Source organism: Symphalangus syndactylus, chromosome 23 (assembly GCF_028878055.3).
Source record: "Symphalangus syndactylus isolate Jambi chromosome 23, NHGRI_mSymSyn1-v2.1_pri, whole genome shotgun sequence".
Taxonomy (NCBI): domain Eukaryota; kingdom Metazoa; phylum Chordata; class Mammalia; order Primates; family Hylobatidae; genus Symphalangus; species Symphalangus syndactylus.
Genome location: NC_072445.2, coordinates 19,921,275 through 19,940,929, shown reverse-complemented (window position 1 = coordinate 19,940,929; position 19,655 = coordinate 19,921,275). Strand labels below are relative to the sequence as shown.

The 19,655-nt window shown below is 42.4% G+C and overlaps 1 protein-coding gene across 5 annotated transcripts in view; it reads left to right on the top strand.

Moving 5' to 3' along the window:
• The window catches only part of CLIC5 (chloride intracellular channel 5), a 229,525-nt gene that overhangs the window by 3,727 nt on the left and 206,143 nt on the right, over positions 1-19,655 (top strand). Inside the window, exon 1 of one of the 5 annotated variants that reach the window (XM_063632919.1) lies at positions 2,152-2,851. The exons of the other annotated variants lie outside the window; for them this stretch is intronic. Coding sequence (XP_063488989.1) covers positions 2,762-2,851 — 90 coding nt within the window. The 5' untranslated portion in view covers positions 2,152-2,761. Of the gene's footprint in view, positions 1-2,151; positions 2,852-19,655 lie in introns of those variants that run through there. 5 annotated transcript variants of the gene reach the window in all.

The window sequence follows — 19,655 nt, the reverse complement described above, 5'->3', positions numbered from 1 at the left end:
TAGAGAGGGACTGCATAGGAGGAGGTCATTAACGTATTGTAGGAGGGTGGACTGGGGAAAGTGTAATTTTTGTAGGTCTGAGGACCAAAGATATGAGGGCTATCTCTGAACCTTTGGGGAAGCACTGTCCACATGAGCTGTTGTGACTGTTTAGTGTCTGGGTCAGTCCAAGTGAAGGCGAACAGGTCTTGTGACTGAGGGGAGAGGGGAATGGTGAAAAAGGCATCTTTAAGATCTATGACTGAGAAATTTGTGGCACTAGGAGGAATAGAGGATAAGAGCTGAGGTCTTGGACGAGGCAGAACGTACCATTGGGTTTTTTAGGGGTGTTAAATGGAGAATGGGTTGACCTGAGGAACCCTTTTCTTAAGAGGTCTAAAATAATTGATTGTAATCCTTTCAGGCTGGAGACGGGGAGAGGATATTGGGGTTGGCTGGGGAAGTGGTGTGGGTTTTTAAGGAATATTTGTACGGGAGGACAGAATGCTAATGAGGGGGTGGTGGTGTCTCACACTGTGGGGTTGACGCTGGCTGGGAGCGAAGGCAGAGTAGGAGCAGGAGTTTGATCTATGGAACTTGCCACCAAGGCAATGAGTGAGGTGGATTGCGGGAGAGTGATTGGGTTGAAGGTGATGGAGGTTTTAAATTTAGAGAGAATGTCTCTTCTTAACAAAGGGAGTGGGCATTGTGGCATGACTAGGAATCGATGGGAAAAGATGTGGCTGGAGAAAGTGCAGGAGAGGGGAGGAGTGGCTCTTGGACATATGGTTTGGCCTCCGACCCCGACTATGGGGGATCCAAAGAGGGAAGTGGCGCCCCAAAATTCCCCTAAAACCAAGAAAGTAGCTCTGGTGTCTAGGAGAAAGGTGATGGGACATCCATCCACTGTTAAAGAGACCCTGGGCTCCTGTGTGGTGATGATTTGTGTTGGGAAGGAAGTCCCAAGGCCCCGTCAGTCTTGAATGGCCAATCCTAGAAGATCGGGAGTTGGGATGGTGGCCGGCCCGGCCCCCCTTCGGGAGCCGGGGCAGTCTACGCCCCAATGGCCAGATTGGTGGCATTTAGGACATGGCCAGTTGGGGGGCCTGGGATTTGGGCACTCTCGGACCCAGTGCCCTTCCTTTCCGTATTTGAAATAGGGCCCTGGGGGCTGACGTTGGGATGGATGGGCAGACGACAACTTATGGCCGTGTGATCGAGGGGAGGCTTGAAGGGCTTATGCCAGTAACTGGTACTTTTGCCTCTTTGCCTTCTCATCTTGATTGTGATACACCTTAAATGCCGTCGCTAAGATCTCGGTTTGAGGGGTGAGGGGGTCTTTGTACAGTTTTTTAAGTTTACCTTTGATATCAGGAAAACTCTGAGCGACAAAATGGGACATGAGGAGTTGCCTACCGTCTGGGGTTTTGGGATCTATGTTGGTGTATTGTTGGAGTGTCTGTGTAAGGCGGTCTAGAAAAGCAGACAGGTTTTCATTTTTACCGTGTATGACTTCATGAAGTTTTTCAAAGTTAACTGCCTTTTGAGCTGCCCTCTGTAGACCGGCTATGATGCAAGTAGGGAAGTGGTCTCAGGCTGATACTCTATTTTGGGTGTTATAATCCCAACTGGGCTCATGCTCAGGTACTGCCTGCGCTCCTAGCAGTAGGGCTGGGGTTGTTTGATGAACCTCATCTGCATAAGTTCGAGCTTGTTCCTAGACTCAGCTACACTCCTCGGGGAGGAGGGTGTTAGAGAGAATCATATAGATGTCATGGAAGGTAATGCTATAAGCTTGGATGAGGTATTGGAATTCTTTGATATATAAAGCAGAATTGGAAGTGTAGGAGCCTAGGCGTTTTTCTATTTGTGATAAGTCAGCCATAGAAAAGGGGACATGGACTTGGACAATACCTTCAGCTCCTGCCACCTCTCTAAGGGGGGCAAGGAGGCGGGGTGTGACTTTGAGCGAGTGGTGGGGGGGCCGAAGGCCGGGGCTGACGGGATAGGCAGTTGAGGGTGTTGGGGGGGGGGCAGTGGGAGGCTGGGTGACTTCCGGTTGGGTGGTGGCCGGAGGGTGCGGCGGAGGGTGGTAGTATGGGGGGGGTTCGTCGGCTGGGTCGAAGTCAGGGGCAGAGGGAGAGGTTGGCAGTTTAAGAGCGGCAAGGAGCTGCTGCGGTTTGCAAGGGAGACAAAGGTTAGGTCTATCCCGTAGGAGAAAGAAGCCATGGATATATGGGATCTCTACCCATTTTCCTGTTCGCTCGCAATAATTGTAGAGATCCTGGAGAATGTTAGGATCGAGAGACCCATAAGTGGGCCATTTGCTTTTGTTGTCTAGGGGATATGTGGGCCAGTTTTGCTATTTGGGGTCTACCGTGGCCTTAGGGGCTTGAGGCGAGGCGCTTTGTGGGGTCTCTTGCCTGCCTAGAGAGGTAGACCCCAGAGGGGAAGACTTACCGAGACGAGGCCGGTGTTGGGTGAACAGCTTGGTGAACAGGAGAATGAGCGAAGACTGGCCGGGGTCTGGACTGGGCCCGAAAGGGATCGGGGTCCCACCGAGGGGGATGGGGAGTCCTGATCTGAGTCACGGCACCAATGAAAGGGGCCGGGCAGAGACCAAACTACACCGGTCGCAGTCAAGAGATCTTTATTGGAGGTATCGAGCGGCACCACGCAAGGAGAAGGAAGAGAAGAGAGAGAGGGCTGCTGGTGTGCTGGGTTTTATATCCCTTGGGCCTATGTGGATTGGGCTAGGGGTGGGCCCAAGGGAAGGCGGGAGATGCTTCTTTCTGATTGGCCCTCCTTTGGTGGGTTCAGACAGTGCCTGGTCAAGGAGGGGAGAAGAACCCGGAACCGGCCCCATCTTAAGGTACAGCACCATTTTAAGTTACCCCATGTTACCTAACACAAATAAATTAAGAATATTAATCACATGTGATGTCCTCAAGTGTTAAGTATTTAATAGCTGTAAATCCAGTACCTGGATTAGTAAACTGCAGTACTGGACCTTAGATAACAAATTCTGAAGTTGGTCCCCTTGGTCTGAACTTTACAGTATAGCTATTACCAACAATCTGGAAGCAGCCATGGAGATGATTTGGCAATAGATGTATTCTGTTGATTATTAGTTTGTGCCTTGATAAATTAATTCCACTTTTAAGTCTCAGGTTGGCCTGTGCATTGGTGAATATGGGCATCTTAGATCCATGGGCTTTCAGAGCTGGAGGGGATGGTAGTGGGTATGCAGCGGAATCCCTAGAACCTGCAGACCCTAGAACCTGGTTTGAATACTCACTCTGTCACTCACCAGCAGAGCAATCATGGGCCAGTGTCTCAACCTATTTGAGCTTTCATTTCCTCATCTGCAAAATGGGTCTTGTTACAATACCAACCTGCTACTATCAAATGAATGAACTAAAGCGAGTAGAGTATTCAGCACAGTATCTGACACATGTTGTTTTGGAGATTATTATCATTATGACCAAAAAAGTACCCCAATTTGAACAGTAGTCAGGGTAAGGCCAAATTTTGGGGGAATTTAGGTAATGTCCAATGACATACAATTTAAGTTTAGCAGAACTTAAATTTTGTGGCATTTGGGGTTATTGTGCATATCCTTGTCCTGTTTGTTCATTCGGTAGGTGCATATGTATGCTTAAAGGGTGGATAAAACTGAATGCCATCTAGGTCAGATGTTTGGTGAAGATAGCAACTGGATGGGCATCAGGAGAGGACTTTCTTTATCCACTGCTACTGCCTGTGTGGCTGGGTTAAATTAGGGAGTCTCATGCCACCTGGGCTCTTGCTCTGTAAGATAAAGTGGTCAGGAACAGAGGGACAAAATGACACATAAGGCTCTAAACTTTTGTTATCCTCTATATATTTACCATTTCAACCACAACCAAAATCCTGTTATAGTAAGGATATTTATCATCTTGTGGAACATGAAGTCCAGAGGTAAGGCAGACTTCAGGACTGGTTGAGTTAGCAACTCAACGATTTCATAATGTACTCAGTTCTTTGCAGCTTTACACTTGGCTTTTAACAGAGTTGACTTCTGGTTCCTTTAGTGGTAAATATAACTACCAGCAGCAACAGGAAACATGTAATTCATTTTTCACTTCCACTAGGTGATAGAAATGACGTCTAGATTTCTTCTGTCTCTTAGAAGTCTTCAGCAACTGTCTCCTTCAATCACTTTGGACAGAATTGTGTCACATATCCAAATCTAAGCCAGGAAAGGATATGGTTACCTGTAGACCAATGCAGTCCACATCTTAAACTGAGGTCTCGCCCAAACTTTACTTTTTTTCTCAGTGGAAATGAGGTGGAATGGGTGCTGGGAAGTTGGCCACAAAGTTCACTATAGTTTCATTGTAGAAATTTAATGATAATAAAAGAAAACATAATAGTAAAATAAATTTCTTATTTACAATGTGGTTTTTAGGCATAAGTGTTGTTTTATTTAGGTAGGCAAAATAATATTCATTTTTAATGTTCTTTCAGCTCAGCTTTTGCAAAGGGAATTTTATATAAATTTTGGAAATATAGAGAGCCTTTAAACCCATTTTATGTTAGAGATTGAAATGAACTAGAGGCAATAGTCTAAACTTATTATTTACAAATGAATATACCCCACAGAGAAATGACTGAGCAAACATACAGTTAGATAGAAGAAATATATTCTAATGTTTGATAGCAGAGTAGGGTGACTATAGTTAAATGTATTTTATATTTCAAAATAGCTAGAAGACAGGACTTGAAATGTTCCCATCACATAGAAATGATAAATACTCGAGATAGTGGATACCCTAAATACCCTGACTTGATTGTTAAACGTTCAATGCATGTAACAAAATATCACATCTGCCCTATAAATGTATAGAAATATTATTTATCAATACACAAAAAGTAAGTACAACTAGAGTATTTGCCTCCATGGGGCAATGTCAGATTTGGAAGCAGCATGTCAAAGGCAGTTTCTTTTTCTCCCATGAACTACGCTCAAGACTGAACATTTATTCATTAACACAAAATATTTTAAAAATCTTATCCTGTTTTCAAAATTAAAGACATAGCTCTCTATCCAATTATTTCTCTTTTATACTCCTAATTGTGATATATAACTCATTGCTTGCCAGGAGTAGGTCAGAAGTTAGAAGTTACAGGAAAAAGGTTTCAGAGCAAAAGCCACACCCTGCCCAAAGAAAAACAATTCCCGTCCACTGCTCAGTTCTAATTAAACAACAACACAACCAAAACTAAATAATTGAATTTCAAGGAGAGTATTTAAGGTTCACTTTTTAATATAAATTAGATGTTAAAGTAAATAATACAGATTTTATCTTAAATGTAACAGTAGAAAAGGACCTTATGAATCATTGCATTTTAGTGATTTTGAAAGTTCATTTGGTGAAAACTTTTCACCTAATCCATTTTTAGTAAGATTATATTGGAATAATCTCAATCAAGTTAAGATTGTAAAATATTTTTAAGTGCTCCTTTAAAAAATGATTCTGTATTAACCACCACGAACTATTGTGTTAGACTTTTATTCTAAAGGAATTTTTTCAAATATTTAATAAAGCTGTGAAAGAATCAGTATAAATTCTTTTGAGGCTTTCCTATGTGGAGAGCAATGTGCTAATTTTTCAAAAGATACAAAAATAAGATTCATTCCCTGCCCTCAAGGTGCCTCTAATCTAGGAAAGTGAATGGAGAGGACATTACTCTGTTGCTTTTGCCTGCCCAGCATTCATTCCTCCTCCTTCTGGCGATTCCTCCAGGAGACCAACGTGCCTTCATTCTTTGACTATGGGAGTCAGATTGGGCTGACCGTAATTCCCCTCATCTGCAGGGCAGACTCCTAAGGTGCCAGCTATCTTGGTTTGTCCCGAATGGAAGAGGTTCCTGGGACATGGGATTTTTAATCCTAAGATCATAAAAGCAAAGAGCAAATTGGGGTGAGTTGGTCACCCTAACCCTGACTCAAGGTTGGCCTTTTGGAGCCAATTTTACTCCATTAACCACATGAATTAGTTCAGTGATGGGGAAATGCCTCAGGCCAGGCCATAAAGACTCAATTCTGAAACTTTTGTTGAAACAATTGGGAAAGAGTCCCTGTTTCAGCAACAATTGCTAAATAGGTAGAGTATAAGCTTACCTATTTGGCAATTTTTGATACTCTACCTATTTAGCAATCATTGAAGCTGCTGCTGGCCATCATTGTCACTGTAAAGGGAAAGTCTACCTGAGAATGAAGGCAACACAGAAGAAAGCAGAGCCAAGAGCTGGAGTCCAACATGTGATGACATTGAGCACGTGGGTCCAAGTTTCCCTGAAGCTCCATCCTTGGACTTTTCACTTTACATGACTCAGTAAATTAACTTTTTCCTTAAACTACTTCTTTTTAACTTTTTAAAAAAAAATATATATATATTTTAATTATACTTTAAGTTCTAAGGTACATGTGCACAACGTGCAGGTTTGTTACATATGTATACATGTGCCATGTTGGTGTGCTGCACCCATTAACTCATCATTTATATTGCATATATCTCCTAATGCTATCCCTCCCCTCTCCTCCCACCCCACAATAGGCCCTGGTGTGTGATGTTCCCCTTCTTGTGTCCAAGTGTTCTCATTGTTCAATTCCCACCTATGAGTGAGAACCTGCTGTGTTTGGTTTTTTGTCCTTGCGATAGTTTGCTGAGAATGATGGTTTCCAGCTTCATCCATATCCCTACAAAGGACATGAACTCATTATTTTTTATGGCTGCATAGTATTCCATGATGTATATGTGCCACATTTTCTTAATCCAGTCTATCATTGTTAGACATTTGGCTTGGTTCCAATTCTTTGCTATTGTGGGTAGTGCTGCAATAAACATACGTGTGCATGTGTCTTTATAGCAGCATGATTTATATTCCTTTGGGTATATACCCGGTAATGGGATTGCTGGGTCAAATGGTATTTCTAGTTCTAGATCCCTGAGGAATCGCCACACTGTCTTCTACAATGGTTGAACTAGTTTACTGTCCCACCAACAGTGTAAAAGTGTTTCTATTCCTCCACATCCTCTCCAGCACCTGTTGTTTCCTGACTTTTTAATGATCGCAATTCTGACTGGTGTGAGATGGTATCTCATTGTGGTTTTGATTTGCATTTATCTGATGGCCAGTGATGATGAGCATTTTTTCATGTGTCGTTGGCTGCATAAATGTCTTCTTTTGAGAAGTATCTGTTCATATCCCTTGCCAATTTTTTGATGGGGTTGTTTGCTTTTTTTCTTGTAAATTTGTTTAACTTCTTTCTACATTCTGGATGTTAGCCCTTTGTCAGATGAGTAGATTGCAAAAATTTTCTCCCATTCTGTAGGTTGCCTGTTCACTCTGATGGTAGTTTCTTTTGCTGTGCAGAAGCTCTTTAGTTTAATTAGATCCCATTTGTCAATTTTGGCTTTTGTTGCCATTGCTTTTTGTGTTTTAGACATGAAGTCCTTGCCCATGCCTATGTCCTGAATGGTATTGCCTAGGTTTTCTTCTAGGGTTTTTATGGTTTTAGGTCTAACATGTAAGTCTTTAATCCATCTTGAATTAATTTTTGTGTAAGGTGTAAGAAAGGGATCCAGTTTCAGCTTTCTACATATGGCTAGCCAGTTTTCCCAGCACCATTTGTTAAATAGGGAATCCTTTCCCCATTTCTTGTTTTTGTCAGGTTTGTCAATGATCAGATAGTTTTAGATGTGTGGTATTATTTCTGAGGGCTCTGTTCTGTTCCATTGGTCTATATCTCTGTTTTGGTACCAGCGCCATGCTGTTTTGGTTACTGTAGCCTTGTAGTATAGTTTGAAGTCAGGTAGCGTGATGCCTCCAGCTTTGTTCTTTTGGCTTAGGATTGACTTGGCAATGTGGGCTCTTTTTTGGTTCCATATGAACTTTAAAGTAGTTTTTTCCAATTCTGTAAAGAAAGTCATTGGTAGCTTGATGGGGATGGCATTGAATCTATAAATTACCTTGAGCAGTATGGCCATTTTCACAATATTGATTCTTCCTATCCATGAGCATGGAGTGTTCTTCCATTTGTTTGTGTCCTCTTTTATTTCGTTGAGCAGTGGTTTGTAGTTCTCCTTGAAGAGGTCCTTCACATCCCTTGTAAGTTGGATTCCTAGGTATTTTATTCTCTTTGAAGCAATTGTGAATGGGAGTTTAATCATGATTTGGCTGTCTGTTTGTCTATTATTGGTGTATAGGAATGCTTGTGATTTTTGCACATTGATTTTGTATCCCGAGACTGCTGAAGTTGCTTCTCAGCTTAAGGAGATTTTGGGCTGAGATGATGGGGTTTTCTAGATATACAATCATGTCATCTGCAAACAGGGACAATTTGACTTCCTCTTTTCCTCATTGAATACCCTTTATTTCTTTCTCCTGCCTGATTGCCCTGGCCAGAACTTCCAACACTATGTTGAATAGGAGTGGTAAGAGAGGTCATCCCTGTCTTGTGCCAGTTTTCAAAGGGAATGCTTCCAGTTTTTGCCCTTTCAGTATGATATTGGCTGTGGGTTTGTCATAAATAGCTCTTCTTATTTTTAGATACATGCCATCAATACCTAATTTATTGAGAGTTTTTAGCATGAAGGGCTGTTGAATTTTGTCAAAGGCCTTTTCTGCATCTATTGAGATAATCATGTGGTTTTTGTGTTTGGTTCTGTTAATATGCTGGATTACGTTTATTGATTTGTGTATGTTGAACCAGCCTTGCATCACAGGGATGAAGCCCACTTGATCATGGTGGATAAGCTTTTTGATGTGCTGCTGGATTCGGTTTGCCAGTATTTTATTGAGGATTTTTGCATTGAAGTTCATCAGGGATATTGGTCTAAAATTCTCTTTTTTTCCTGTGTGTCTTCCAGGCTTTGGTATCAGCATGATGCTGGCCTCATAAAATGAGTTAGGGAGGATTCCCTCTTATTCTATTGATTGGAATAGTTTCAGAAGGAATGGTACCAGCTCCTCCTTATACCTCTGGCAGAATTTGGCTGTGAATCCATCTGGTCCTGGACCTTTTTTTGGTTGGCAGGCTATCAGTTATTGCCTCAATTTCAGAGCCTGTTATTGGCCTATTCACAGATTCAACTTATTCCTGGTTTAGTCTTGGGAGGGTGTATGTGTTGAGGAACTTATCCATTTCTTCTAGATTTTCTAGTTTATTTGCATAGAGGTGTTTATAGTATTCTCTGATGGTAGCTTGTATTTCTATGGGATCGGTGGTGATATCCTCTTTATCATTTTTTATTGCACCTATTTGATTCTTCTCTCTTTTCTTCTTTATAAGTCTTGCTAGCAGTCTATCAATTTTGTTGATCTTTTCAGAAAACCAGCTCCTGGATTCGTTGATTTTTTGAAGGGTTTTTTTGTCTCTATCTCCTTCAGTTCTGCTCTGATCTTAGTTATTTCTTTCCTTCTGCTAGCTTTTGAATGTGTTTGCTCTTTCTTCTCTAGTTCTTTTAATTTTGATGTTAGGGTGTCAGTTTTATATCTTTCCTGTTTTCTCTTGTGAGTATTTAGTCCTATAAATTTCCCTCTACACACTGCTTTAAATGTGTCCCAGAGATCCTTTGTGTTGTGTCTTTGTTCTCGTTGGTTTCAAAGAACATCTTTACTTCTGCCTTCATTTCGTTATGTACCCAGTAGTCATTCAGGAGCAGGTTGTGCAGTTTCCATGTAGTTGAGTGGTTTTGAGTGAGTTTCTTAATCCTGAGTTCTAGTTTGATTGCACTGTGGTCTGAGAGACAGTTTGTTATAATTGCTGTTCTTTTACATTTGCTGAGGAGTGCTTTACTTCCAACTATATGGTCAGTTTTGGAATAGGTGCGGTGTGGTGCTGAGAAGAATGTATATTCTGTTGATTTGGGGTGGAGAGTTCTGTAGATGTCTCTTAGGTCCGCTTGATGCAGAGCTGAATTCAATTCCTGGATATCCTTGTTAACTTTGTCTCATTGATCTGTCTAATGTTGACAGTGGAGTGTTAAAATCTCACATTATTATTGTGTGGGAGTCTAAGTCTCTTTGTAGGTCTCTAAGGACTTGCTTTATGAATCTGGGTGCTCCTGTATTGGGTGCATATATATTTAAGATAGTTAGCTCTTGTTGTTGAATCGATCCCTTTACCATTATGTAACGGCCTTCTTTGTCTCTTTTGATCTTTGTTGGTTTAAAGTCTGTTTTATCAGAGACTAGGATTGAAACCCCTGCCTTTTTTTGTTTTCTGTTTGCTTGGTAGATCTTCCTCCATCCCTTTGAGCCTATGTGTATCTCTGCCCATGAGATGGGTTTCCTGAATACAGCACACTGATGGGTCTTGACTCTTTATCCAATTTGCTGTCTGTGTCTTTTAATTGGAGCATTTAGCCCATTTGCATTTAAGGTTAATATTGTTATGTGTGAATTTGATCCTGTCATTATGATGTTAGTTGGTTATTTTGCTCATTAGTTGATGCAGTTTCTTCCTAGCATCGATGAGCTTTACAATTTGGCATGTTTTTGCAGTGGCTGGTACCAGTTGTTCCTTTCCATGTTTAGTGCTTCCTTCAGGAGCTCTTTTAGGGCAGGCCTGGTGGTGACAAAATCTCTCAGCATTTGCTTGTCTTTAAAGTATTTTATTTCTCCTTCATTTATGAAGCTTAGTTTGGCTGGATATGAAATTCTGGGTTGAAAATTCTTTTCTGGAAGAATGTTGAATATTGGCCCTCACTCTCTTCTGGCTTGTAGAGTTTCTGCGGAGAGATCAGCTGTTATTCTGATGGGCTTCCATTGGTGGGTAACCTGACCTTTCTCTCTGGCTGCCCTTAACATTTTTTCCTTCATTTCAGCTTTGGTGAATCTGACAATGATGTGTCTTGGAGTTGCTCTTCTCGAGGAGTATCTTTGTGGCATTCTCTGTATTTCCTGAATTTGAATGTTGGCCTCCCTTGCTAGGTTGGGGAAGTTCTCCTGGATAATATCCTGCAGAGTGTTTTCCAACTTGGTTCCGTTCTCCCTGTCACTTTCAGGTAACCAATCAGACATAGATTTGGTCTTTTCACGTAGTCCCAAATTTCTTGGAGGCTTTGTTCATTTCTTTTTATTCTTTTTTCTCTAAACTTCTCTTCATGCTTCATTTCATTTGTTTGATCTTCAATCACTGATACCCTTTCTTCCAGTTGGTCAAATCGGCTACTGAAGCTTGTGCATTCGTCACATAGTTCTCATGCCATGGTTTTCAGCTCCGTCAGGTCCTTTAAGGACTTGTCCGCATTGGTTATTCTAGTTAGCTATTCGTCTAATCTTTTTTCAATGTTTTTAACTTCTTTGCGATGGGTTCATACTTCCTCCTTTAGCTCAGAGAAGTTTGATTGTCTGAAGCCGCCTTCTCTCAACTCGTCAAAGTCATTCTCCATCCAGCTTTGTTCCATTGCTGGTGAGGAGCTGCATTTCTTTGGAGGAGGAGAGGCGCTCTGATTTTTAGAATTTTCAGTTTTTCTGTTCTGTTTTTTCCCTATCTTTGTGGTTTTATCTACCTTTGGTCTTTGATGATGGTGACGTACAGATGGGGTTTTGGTGTGGATGCCTTTTCTGTCTGTTAGTTTTCCTTTTAACAGTCAGGACCCTCAGCTGCATGTCTGTTGGGGTTTGCTGGAGGTCCACTCCAGACCCTGTTTGCCTGGGTATAAGCAGCGGAGGCTGCAGAACAGCAAATATTGCTGTCTGATCGTTCCTCTGGCGGTTTCGTCTCGGAGGGCTACCCAGCCGTGTGAGGTGTCAATCTGCCCCTACTTGTGGGTGCCTCCCAGATAGGCCACTCAGGGGTCAGGGACTCACTTGAGGAGGCAGTCTCCCTGTTCTCAGATCTCAAACTCCATGCTGGGAGAACCACTACTCTCTTCAAAGCTGTCAGACAGGGACATTTAAGTCTGCAGAGGTTTCTGCTGCCTTTTGTTTGGCTATGCCCTGCCTGCAGAGGTGGAGTCTACAGAGGCAGGCAGGCCTCCTTGAGCTGTGGTGGGCTCCACCCAGTTCGAGCTTCCTGGCTGCTTTGTTTACCTACTCAAGCCTCAGCAATGGTGGGTGCCCTTCCCCCAGCCTTGCTGCCACCTTGCAGTTCCATCTCAGACTGCTGTGCTAGCAATGAGCGAGGCTCCATGGGCGTAGGACCCTCTGAGCCAGGCACGGGATATAATCTCCTGGTGTGCTATTTGCTAAGACCATTGGAAAAGTGCAGTATTAGGGTGGGAGTGGCCTGATTTTCCAGGTGCCATCTGTCACAGCTTTGCTTGACTATGAAAGGGAATTCCCTGACCCCTTGCACTTCCCCGGTGAGGTGATGCCTCACCCTGCTTTGGCTCATGCTCAGTGCGCTGCACCCACTGTCCTGCTCCCACTGTTCGACAAGCCCCAGTGAGATGAACTCAGTACCTTGGTTGGAAATGCAGAAATCACCTGTCTTCTGTGTCGCTCATGCTGGGAGCTGTAGACTGGAGCTGTTCCTATTTGGCCATGTTGGAACTGCCAACCAGTCTGCTTAAACTACTTTTAATTGGGTTTCTACTACTTGTATCTAAATAAGGGCTAAGAAGAGGGACCATGTGTTTACACTATACTATCAGGTGAGGTAATTGCTATAAAAGAGTCCCAAAAGGAGAAGAGGTTAAATCAGGCAGAGGTTAAATTCAGCTGCAAGAAGTCAGGAAATGGATTCAGGATGAGCTGGTGTTGATTAATTCTTGCAGATTAGCATGGTGTAAGTAGTTTCCTATGACTGCTCTACCACAAACTTAGTGGCTTGACCCACACAAATTTCTTACTTCCAGTTCTGGAGGTCAGAAGTTGAGAATGGGTCAACAGGGCTACATTCCTTCGGTATTTCTTGAAGAGAATTCATTTCCTTGACTTTTCCAGCCTCTAGAGGCCACCTATATTCCTTGACTTGTGGCCTCATACTCTTATCTGCAAAGCATCTTCTAATCTCTCCCTCTCTGATTCTGACTCTCCTGCCTCCTTTTTCCCTGATAAGGATTCCACATCGTGATTACACATTGGGCCTACCTAGATGATGCAAGATAATATCTCCCCTTCTCAAGACCCTTACTTAATCATGCCTGCTAGGTCCCCTTTATCACATAAGGTAACTTGTACATTCTGGGTATTAGGATGTAGACATCTTTGGGTGACTATTAATGTCTGGCTGAGGGAATAGCATTGGCAAAGGCACCAAGATAAGAGAAGTATGTTAGTTCTTGAAAATAATTTAATTTTCCTGGAAAATATTTGAGAGATCATTGGGATTGAGGCTGGAAAGTTTGGTTAAAATCATGTTGTCTTGTAGACAGGGAAGGAATCATACTTCATTTAGTACTTAATGAGGTGCAAAGCACTATACTTTTTGTATTATAGAAATAGGGATGAGTATAACATTATCTCTACCCTCAAAAAGTTTACAATGTAGTAGGGAGAAAGACGTCTATATGTAAAGTGCCCAGGATAGTCCTAGTTTATGCCTGTTGTGCCTGGTAAATATTCATTGTGCCCCCTTTCACCTTCAAAATATCTTGGTCTGGATGATGAAATATGTCATCACCCTACCTAAATGGCATCATCATCAATATTTATTGAATATTACCATGTAGGAGCCCTGTGTTAGACCCTGGGAGAAAGCAAAAGATAGAGGCAACTTTTCTGGGCTCAAGGTGTTTACCATTTAGTTTCAGAGTTCAAAGATGTTTATAACATGATAAGATAACAAATAATATTTGGTCAACAAAGCAGCAGCATAAATGCTAAGCAAGAGAAACAGAAAATAGGTGCTACAGACAGCAAGAGCTGCAAGAAGATGAGAGACATCCCTGCAGCCTGGGTGAGCTGGGCAGGCTGTGGCTAGTGAGATGCACAGTTGGCACTGGAGCTTCAAATATAGGCAGGCTTGTGGAAATAGAGACGCACAGGAGGCACCCAGGCAAGGGCATAGACCACTTGTGATGTGTCAGTAGAGATGGAGAAAATTGTCACTGTCTTGTGTTTCAGTATTTCACTGAATCCAAGATACACCCTTTGTTAAGAAATCCTATCATTTTATATACCACTAAGAAAAATTGTTGCTAATCAGCTTTAAGAAACATTCTGATTTCAGAGACATTAAAATGTGAAAAAAAATCTATTTTAGAATCAGTGAAATAAGATAATATTTCTTCTCAAATTTAAAGATTCTTGCTAAAGTGGCTCACCTCTGGACTTAATTTCTTTCAATTTTTTAAAATTGTTATTTGTTGTTTCTAATCATTGGTCATCCTATAGCTTTCCCCCAAGGATATTTATATCTCAAACTATGGTACTACAAAAATGTACGTAGAATTTAATAAACATTCTTCCTAATAGTGTGATTAAAAGAATTCTTTTTATTCACAAACCCTCCCTTGGATCCTACTTGAAATCTCCAGAACTAGTATAGCCCATTTCAGATATTAAAAGAGCTATACATTTTAATTGGGTTGAGTCCAGATAGAGTAATATATTAGTTAACCAACACATTTGCATGTATTAGTTTACTGTTTCCCAAACCTGCTGAATTACAGAATCACTTGTGGCTTTTGTTAAAAATGTCCCAAGCCCCTCCTTTGAAGATTTGGCTCTAGTAAATCTTATGTGGTGTCTGAGGACTTCTATTTCTCACAAGCACTGGTGTCTCATGATCACGCATGTTTGGGAAGTATCAGATTAGGTAGTAAGTGGTAACCTGGTATCCTGGTGTGTTACGTGGTGGAGTGCAGCTGACAGGACACCATGGGGACACTTGCATGAAGGGGAGAAGCTATTGCGTGAAACATGGGGCTCTGTGCACTAGGTAGAGAAGAGCCTCAGATTGGCCAGGGACAATTTGAGGTCACTAAATGCTTAAGTAAGGAAAGGAAGTCTGGAATAATAATTGAACTTTGAATGTGTTGAGTGCTTTGCAGCCTACAAAATGCTTTTACATTAGAGTCTTACTTGGTTTTCACAACTGGTCTGTAAATACGCAGTGCTGAGTACTTGCTTTAAAGCTTCTCATTCATTCGACAGTAACCCCAAGAGATATGTACTTAACAGGGTCCTTTTTGCAGATGAGGAAATGAAAGCTCAAATAGCTCGAGACATTGGCCCATGATTGTGCTGCTGGTGAGTGTCAGAGTGAATACTCAAATTCAGGTCTGGCAGGTTCTAGGAATTGTGCTATGTAACCTTTACCATCCCCCCAGCTTTGACAGCCCATGTTCACCAATGCACAGGCCAGCCTTGAGGCTTGAAACTGGAATTAACCTATCAAGGCACAAACTAAAAATCAGAAAAAACAGAATACATCTAGCCTCAAATTATCTCCACAGCTGCTCCCAGACTCTGTGGTCTTGCTAATGGTTATACCCTAAAGTCTTGATAATGATTCTACATCTCTTGGTAATGGCTATACCAATGGGGTCAGGGCCCCACTCTCACGTGTTCTAACAATATAGGTAATTTATAGAAGAGGATAAAAAATAGCATGAGTTTTTATAATTATATCCAAAATTTCCAGGTAATTTTACATTTGATTTGAACTTCCTTGAACTTTTTAAAGGCAGCTTCCATCCCTGAAGATACGGGTTCCCTCTTTTACGTCATGGGAAACACTGGCTGGGCCCTGCCCTATTTCTGACCTGGCATGATGCCATCTGATTTACTTAACCTAAGGCACCTGGGTGTAACTGGGTTTGTTAGACACATGTAAATATCTTTCCTGCAGATTACAGAAACCCAGGCATTATAGTCTCTTTTGACATTCATTAAAAATAAGGGTCTACCTGTTTCAGTGACATAATTTTTCAGAGATAAACAGAGGCTGCTTCTGTTGAAGTCACCTTTCATAGAAGGCATACAAAATTGGTTAACAGTACTGTAATTGTGTTAGTGCTTTCCGAAGGTAAAAACATCCAAACAAAATGGAAAGTTTTAATTAGTGTAACTCTTTATAGTAAAACCCAAAAGCTGAAAAAAGGGAAAAAATTATTATTATGAAATTATAGGACCAGAGGAAGCACAGTTTGGAGCAGCTTATCTATGTTGCCTTCTCACACCTAGGATGTGTCCTAACAGATTCTGCAGACCCAGAAACAGATTAGGGAGCAAGAAATTTGGTAAATTAAAATATTTGGTAAGATGGGAAAGTCAGAGTCTGTGCTCAGCCACAAGGTGTGGCCTCAGTGAAAAAGGAGGTGGATTTCTGACCCCTTTTCTAGGAGCTAGTAGAGTACTGGCTTCTCACTGTTTCTGTTTAGATGATAGTGGTGTCATTACTGACTGCCCATAAATAACCTCTAGGCCCAATTCCTCAAATTACTCTTAGCATCATGGTTTCCAACTGTCCTCCTAAGCTCTCAACCAGAGGTCCAGAATCTCTCCAGGGTCACCTACTGTGGTCCAGTCTCCAGGGATTCAATGGAGTTGCTAAGCTACTACTCAAATCCCCTGTCTTCTCTCTTTTCTCTCCACATAACTCATCGTCAGTGTTCAGATATCCTGGTGTCAATGAGCTGTCTTGCTATCATCCCTGGATTTTTGCTCTGGTCACCCACTGGTTTATAGAATCCCCTAGCCACCCATAACCTCCATATCACTCTCCCAAGTCCCCCATACACTCAGCCACCTCTTTCAGCTGCTTCTGTAGCCCTTAGACACATGCAGGACCTCTCAGACATTTACACAAGTTGTCCACCTCTGTTAGTTTGCTAGGACTGCCATAACAAAGTACCAGAGACTGGGAGGCTTTAAACAACAGCAATTTATTTTCTCATAATTCTGAAGGGTTGAAGAACTGTTAGAATAGGCAGATTGATGCAAGCAGGCAGGAGGACCCCTTGAAAAAAGGGAGGTCTGAAAATCTCACATGCCAGAGACCACCTGAAACATGCATGCTAGACAGGATCAGAGAGGAGGGCAAGTACCTGTACAGGAAGGAACTCCCGTTAAGATGCCCAGTAGGAGCATGCTCTGCAGTTAACCTGACAGAATGTAGCTACATACATACTGATAAGGAGGAAAGAGGGCAAAAGAGAAAGACCTAAGAGATACACAGGTGCAATAAGTATAGGTTTGACTGCTATCCCATCTTCTGGGGGTGACGGTAACAAGCAGCGCTGCCAATAGGTAAAATTTGCGGACGACACCGGGCTGCACATGCACATCAACTGACAGTAAAGGAGAATCCCACAACCCTGGTGTGGGAACTAGGTGGGGGAAAGGCAGGGACTTAAGTCAATAGCGGACAAACTAGACAAAGAAAAAAGGTAGAGACTTAAAGCAGAGGTGGGAACTTCAAGAAAGGGTTCCACATAATAAAAACTGCAATGTAGAGCTCTTGGGGCTGCTGGCCTACTCACTCTTTCAGGAGCCCATTCTGCCTCATCTTTCAGAGTGTACTGTCTCTTTAAATAAACTCTCTCCTCTCCATTTCCCTTCAATAAAGCTCTCTGCTATCTTTGAACTGTTTCTTGGCTGAAATCTTTCTCCCAAAATGACTAAAGACTGAAGATTTCCCCACTTTCTGGTAACAGAACAATATCAAGGTATCAGCAGAGTGGGTTTCCTCTGAGGGACACTCTCCTTGGCTTATGGATGGCCATCTTCTCTCCATCTTCATGTGGTTTACCCCACTGTGCATGTTTATGTCCTCATCTCTTTTGATAAGGACATTGGTCAGATTGGGGCCAACTTCTGTGGCCTCGTTTTAAATTAATTACCTCTTTAAAGGCCCTATCTCCAAATGCAGTCATATTCTGAGGTACTAGGGGTGAGGACTTCGATATATGAATTTTAAGGGGGCAGGAACACACAATTCAGCCCATACCATCTAATTAAAGAAGTGTCTGGTCCCCTTGCCAGCATGACTCACCTGTTCACAGATTTGACCGACCTGCTGGTAAGTGTTCCACACCTGCTGGCCGGTGTCATATAACTGCTCACATCGCTTACCTGCCTACTGACAGAACCTGCCTACTTGCTGGGCTGTAAGAAACCCCTGAATTCCTAATAGCCACAGCCTGATTCCTGACATCACCTCTTTGCAAAGCTGCCCCACAACTTGTGTCTTACCTCCTCCAGCAAGGCCTCAGGCCACCCCCCTTCTTCCCAAACCCTACTCTACTCACCTAGCTGTTTGCTTCCCTTCCCACTTCTTACTCTCTAGTCTTCACTCAGCAGCCAGGTGGAGCTTTTGAATTGGAAAGCCATTTCCTGTGGCTCACTTGCTCAGACACTACAAATGTTCTCTCATATTCAGAATTAATCCACGCTCCTTACTGTGGCTGATGGTGCCTCACAGCATCTGACCCCTGAGTAGTTGCATATTTCCCAGACCTCAGTTCCCTCCAACTCACAATCTCATATACATCATCCTTGACAACCTGGCCTGGCCTGCTACTTATTCTTTTTTGTTTTTTGAGACAGATTCTTGCTCTGTCGCCCAGGCTGGAATGCAGTGGCGTCATCTCAGCCCATTGCAACCTCCACCTCCTGGGTTCAAGTGATTCTCCTGCCTAGCCTCCTGAGTAGCTGGGCTTACAGGTGCCTGCCACCACGCTCGGCTAATTTTTATATTTTAAGTAGAGATGGGGTTTCACCATGTTGGCCAGGCTGGTCTCAAACTCCTGACCTCAGGTGATCTGCCCACCTTGGTCTCCCAAAGTTCTGGAATTACAGGCGTCAGCCACTGCGCCCAGCCTGCTTGTTCTTATTTCTTCTTCTCAGAGACCTTGATAAGCTCATTTATGCTTCAGAACCTTTGCTGCATCCCCACTGCCTAAATCACCCTCCACACAAAGCTTTGAATGTCTCATCCCCATACTCATTAAATCTCTGCAAGAGAAACTGTTTATTAATAAGTGTATACAATTGCTAATAACCCACAAAAGGCAGATTAATTGGAGAAAAGGCATACAAGTTTATTAACATGCATATGGGGAGCAAACAACATTGTGATTATCCCCCCCAACCCAAAGGCATTCAGAAGCCGATACACCATCTTGAGGATGCAGAAAGAATGGGGGCTTGGATTGTGGCAAGACAGATTATGGTGGTAAAACAGGTTATGAAAGGGGGAAAAGATGAGGGTAGCTAGCAAAGGTGGTCTTGTTATATGGTAAGACTCACAGGTGAAAGCTGTTAGAGAAAATAGTTGGTGAATGTTTCTTTTAGACCCTTTAAGATAATCAGACTCTCAGGTAATGTTTTCTAGGTCCAGACAGGGGAAGGCCTCAGAGAAAAGCTAGCCTGCATCTATGCAGATTACCTACTGATACAAATGCCATCCACCAAAGACGGCTTTGCAGGCTTACTTCTGTATGTTGGCTGTCTGACCAGCCATCTCAAAATACATCAAATAAGTATATTTTAGGATGAAATATTTTAGGGGGATTTCCTTCAGTCCTTATGTATTCGTTTGTTTTCACACTGCTGATAAAGACATACTTGAGACTGGTTAATTTATACTTGTGACTGGTTAATTTATAAAGAAAAAGAGGTTTTATTGACCCACAATTCCACATGGCTGGGGAGGCCTCACAATCATGGTGGAAGGCGAAAGGTTATATCTTACATAGCGGCAGACAAGAGAGAACTTGTACAGGGAAACT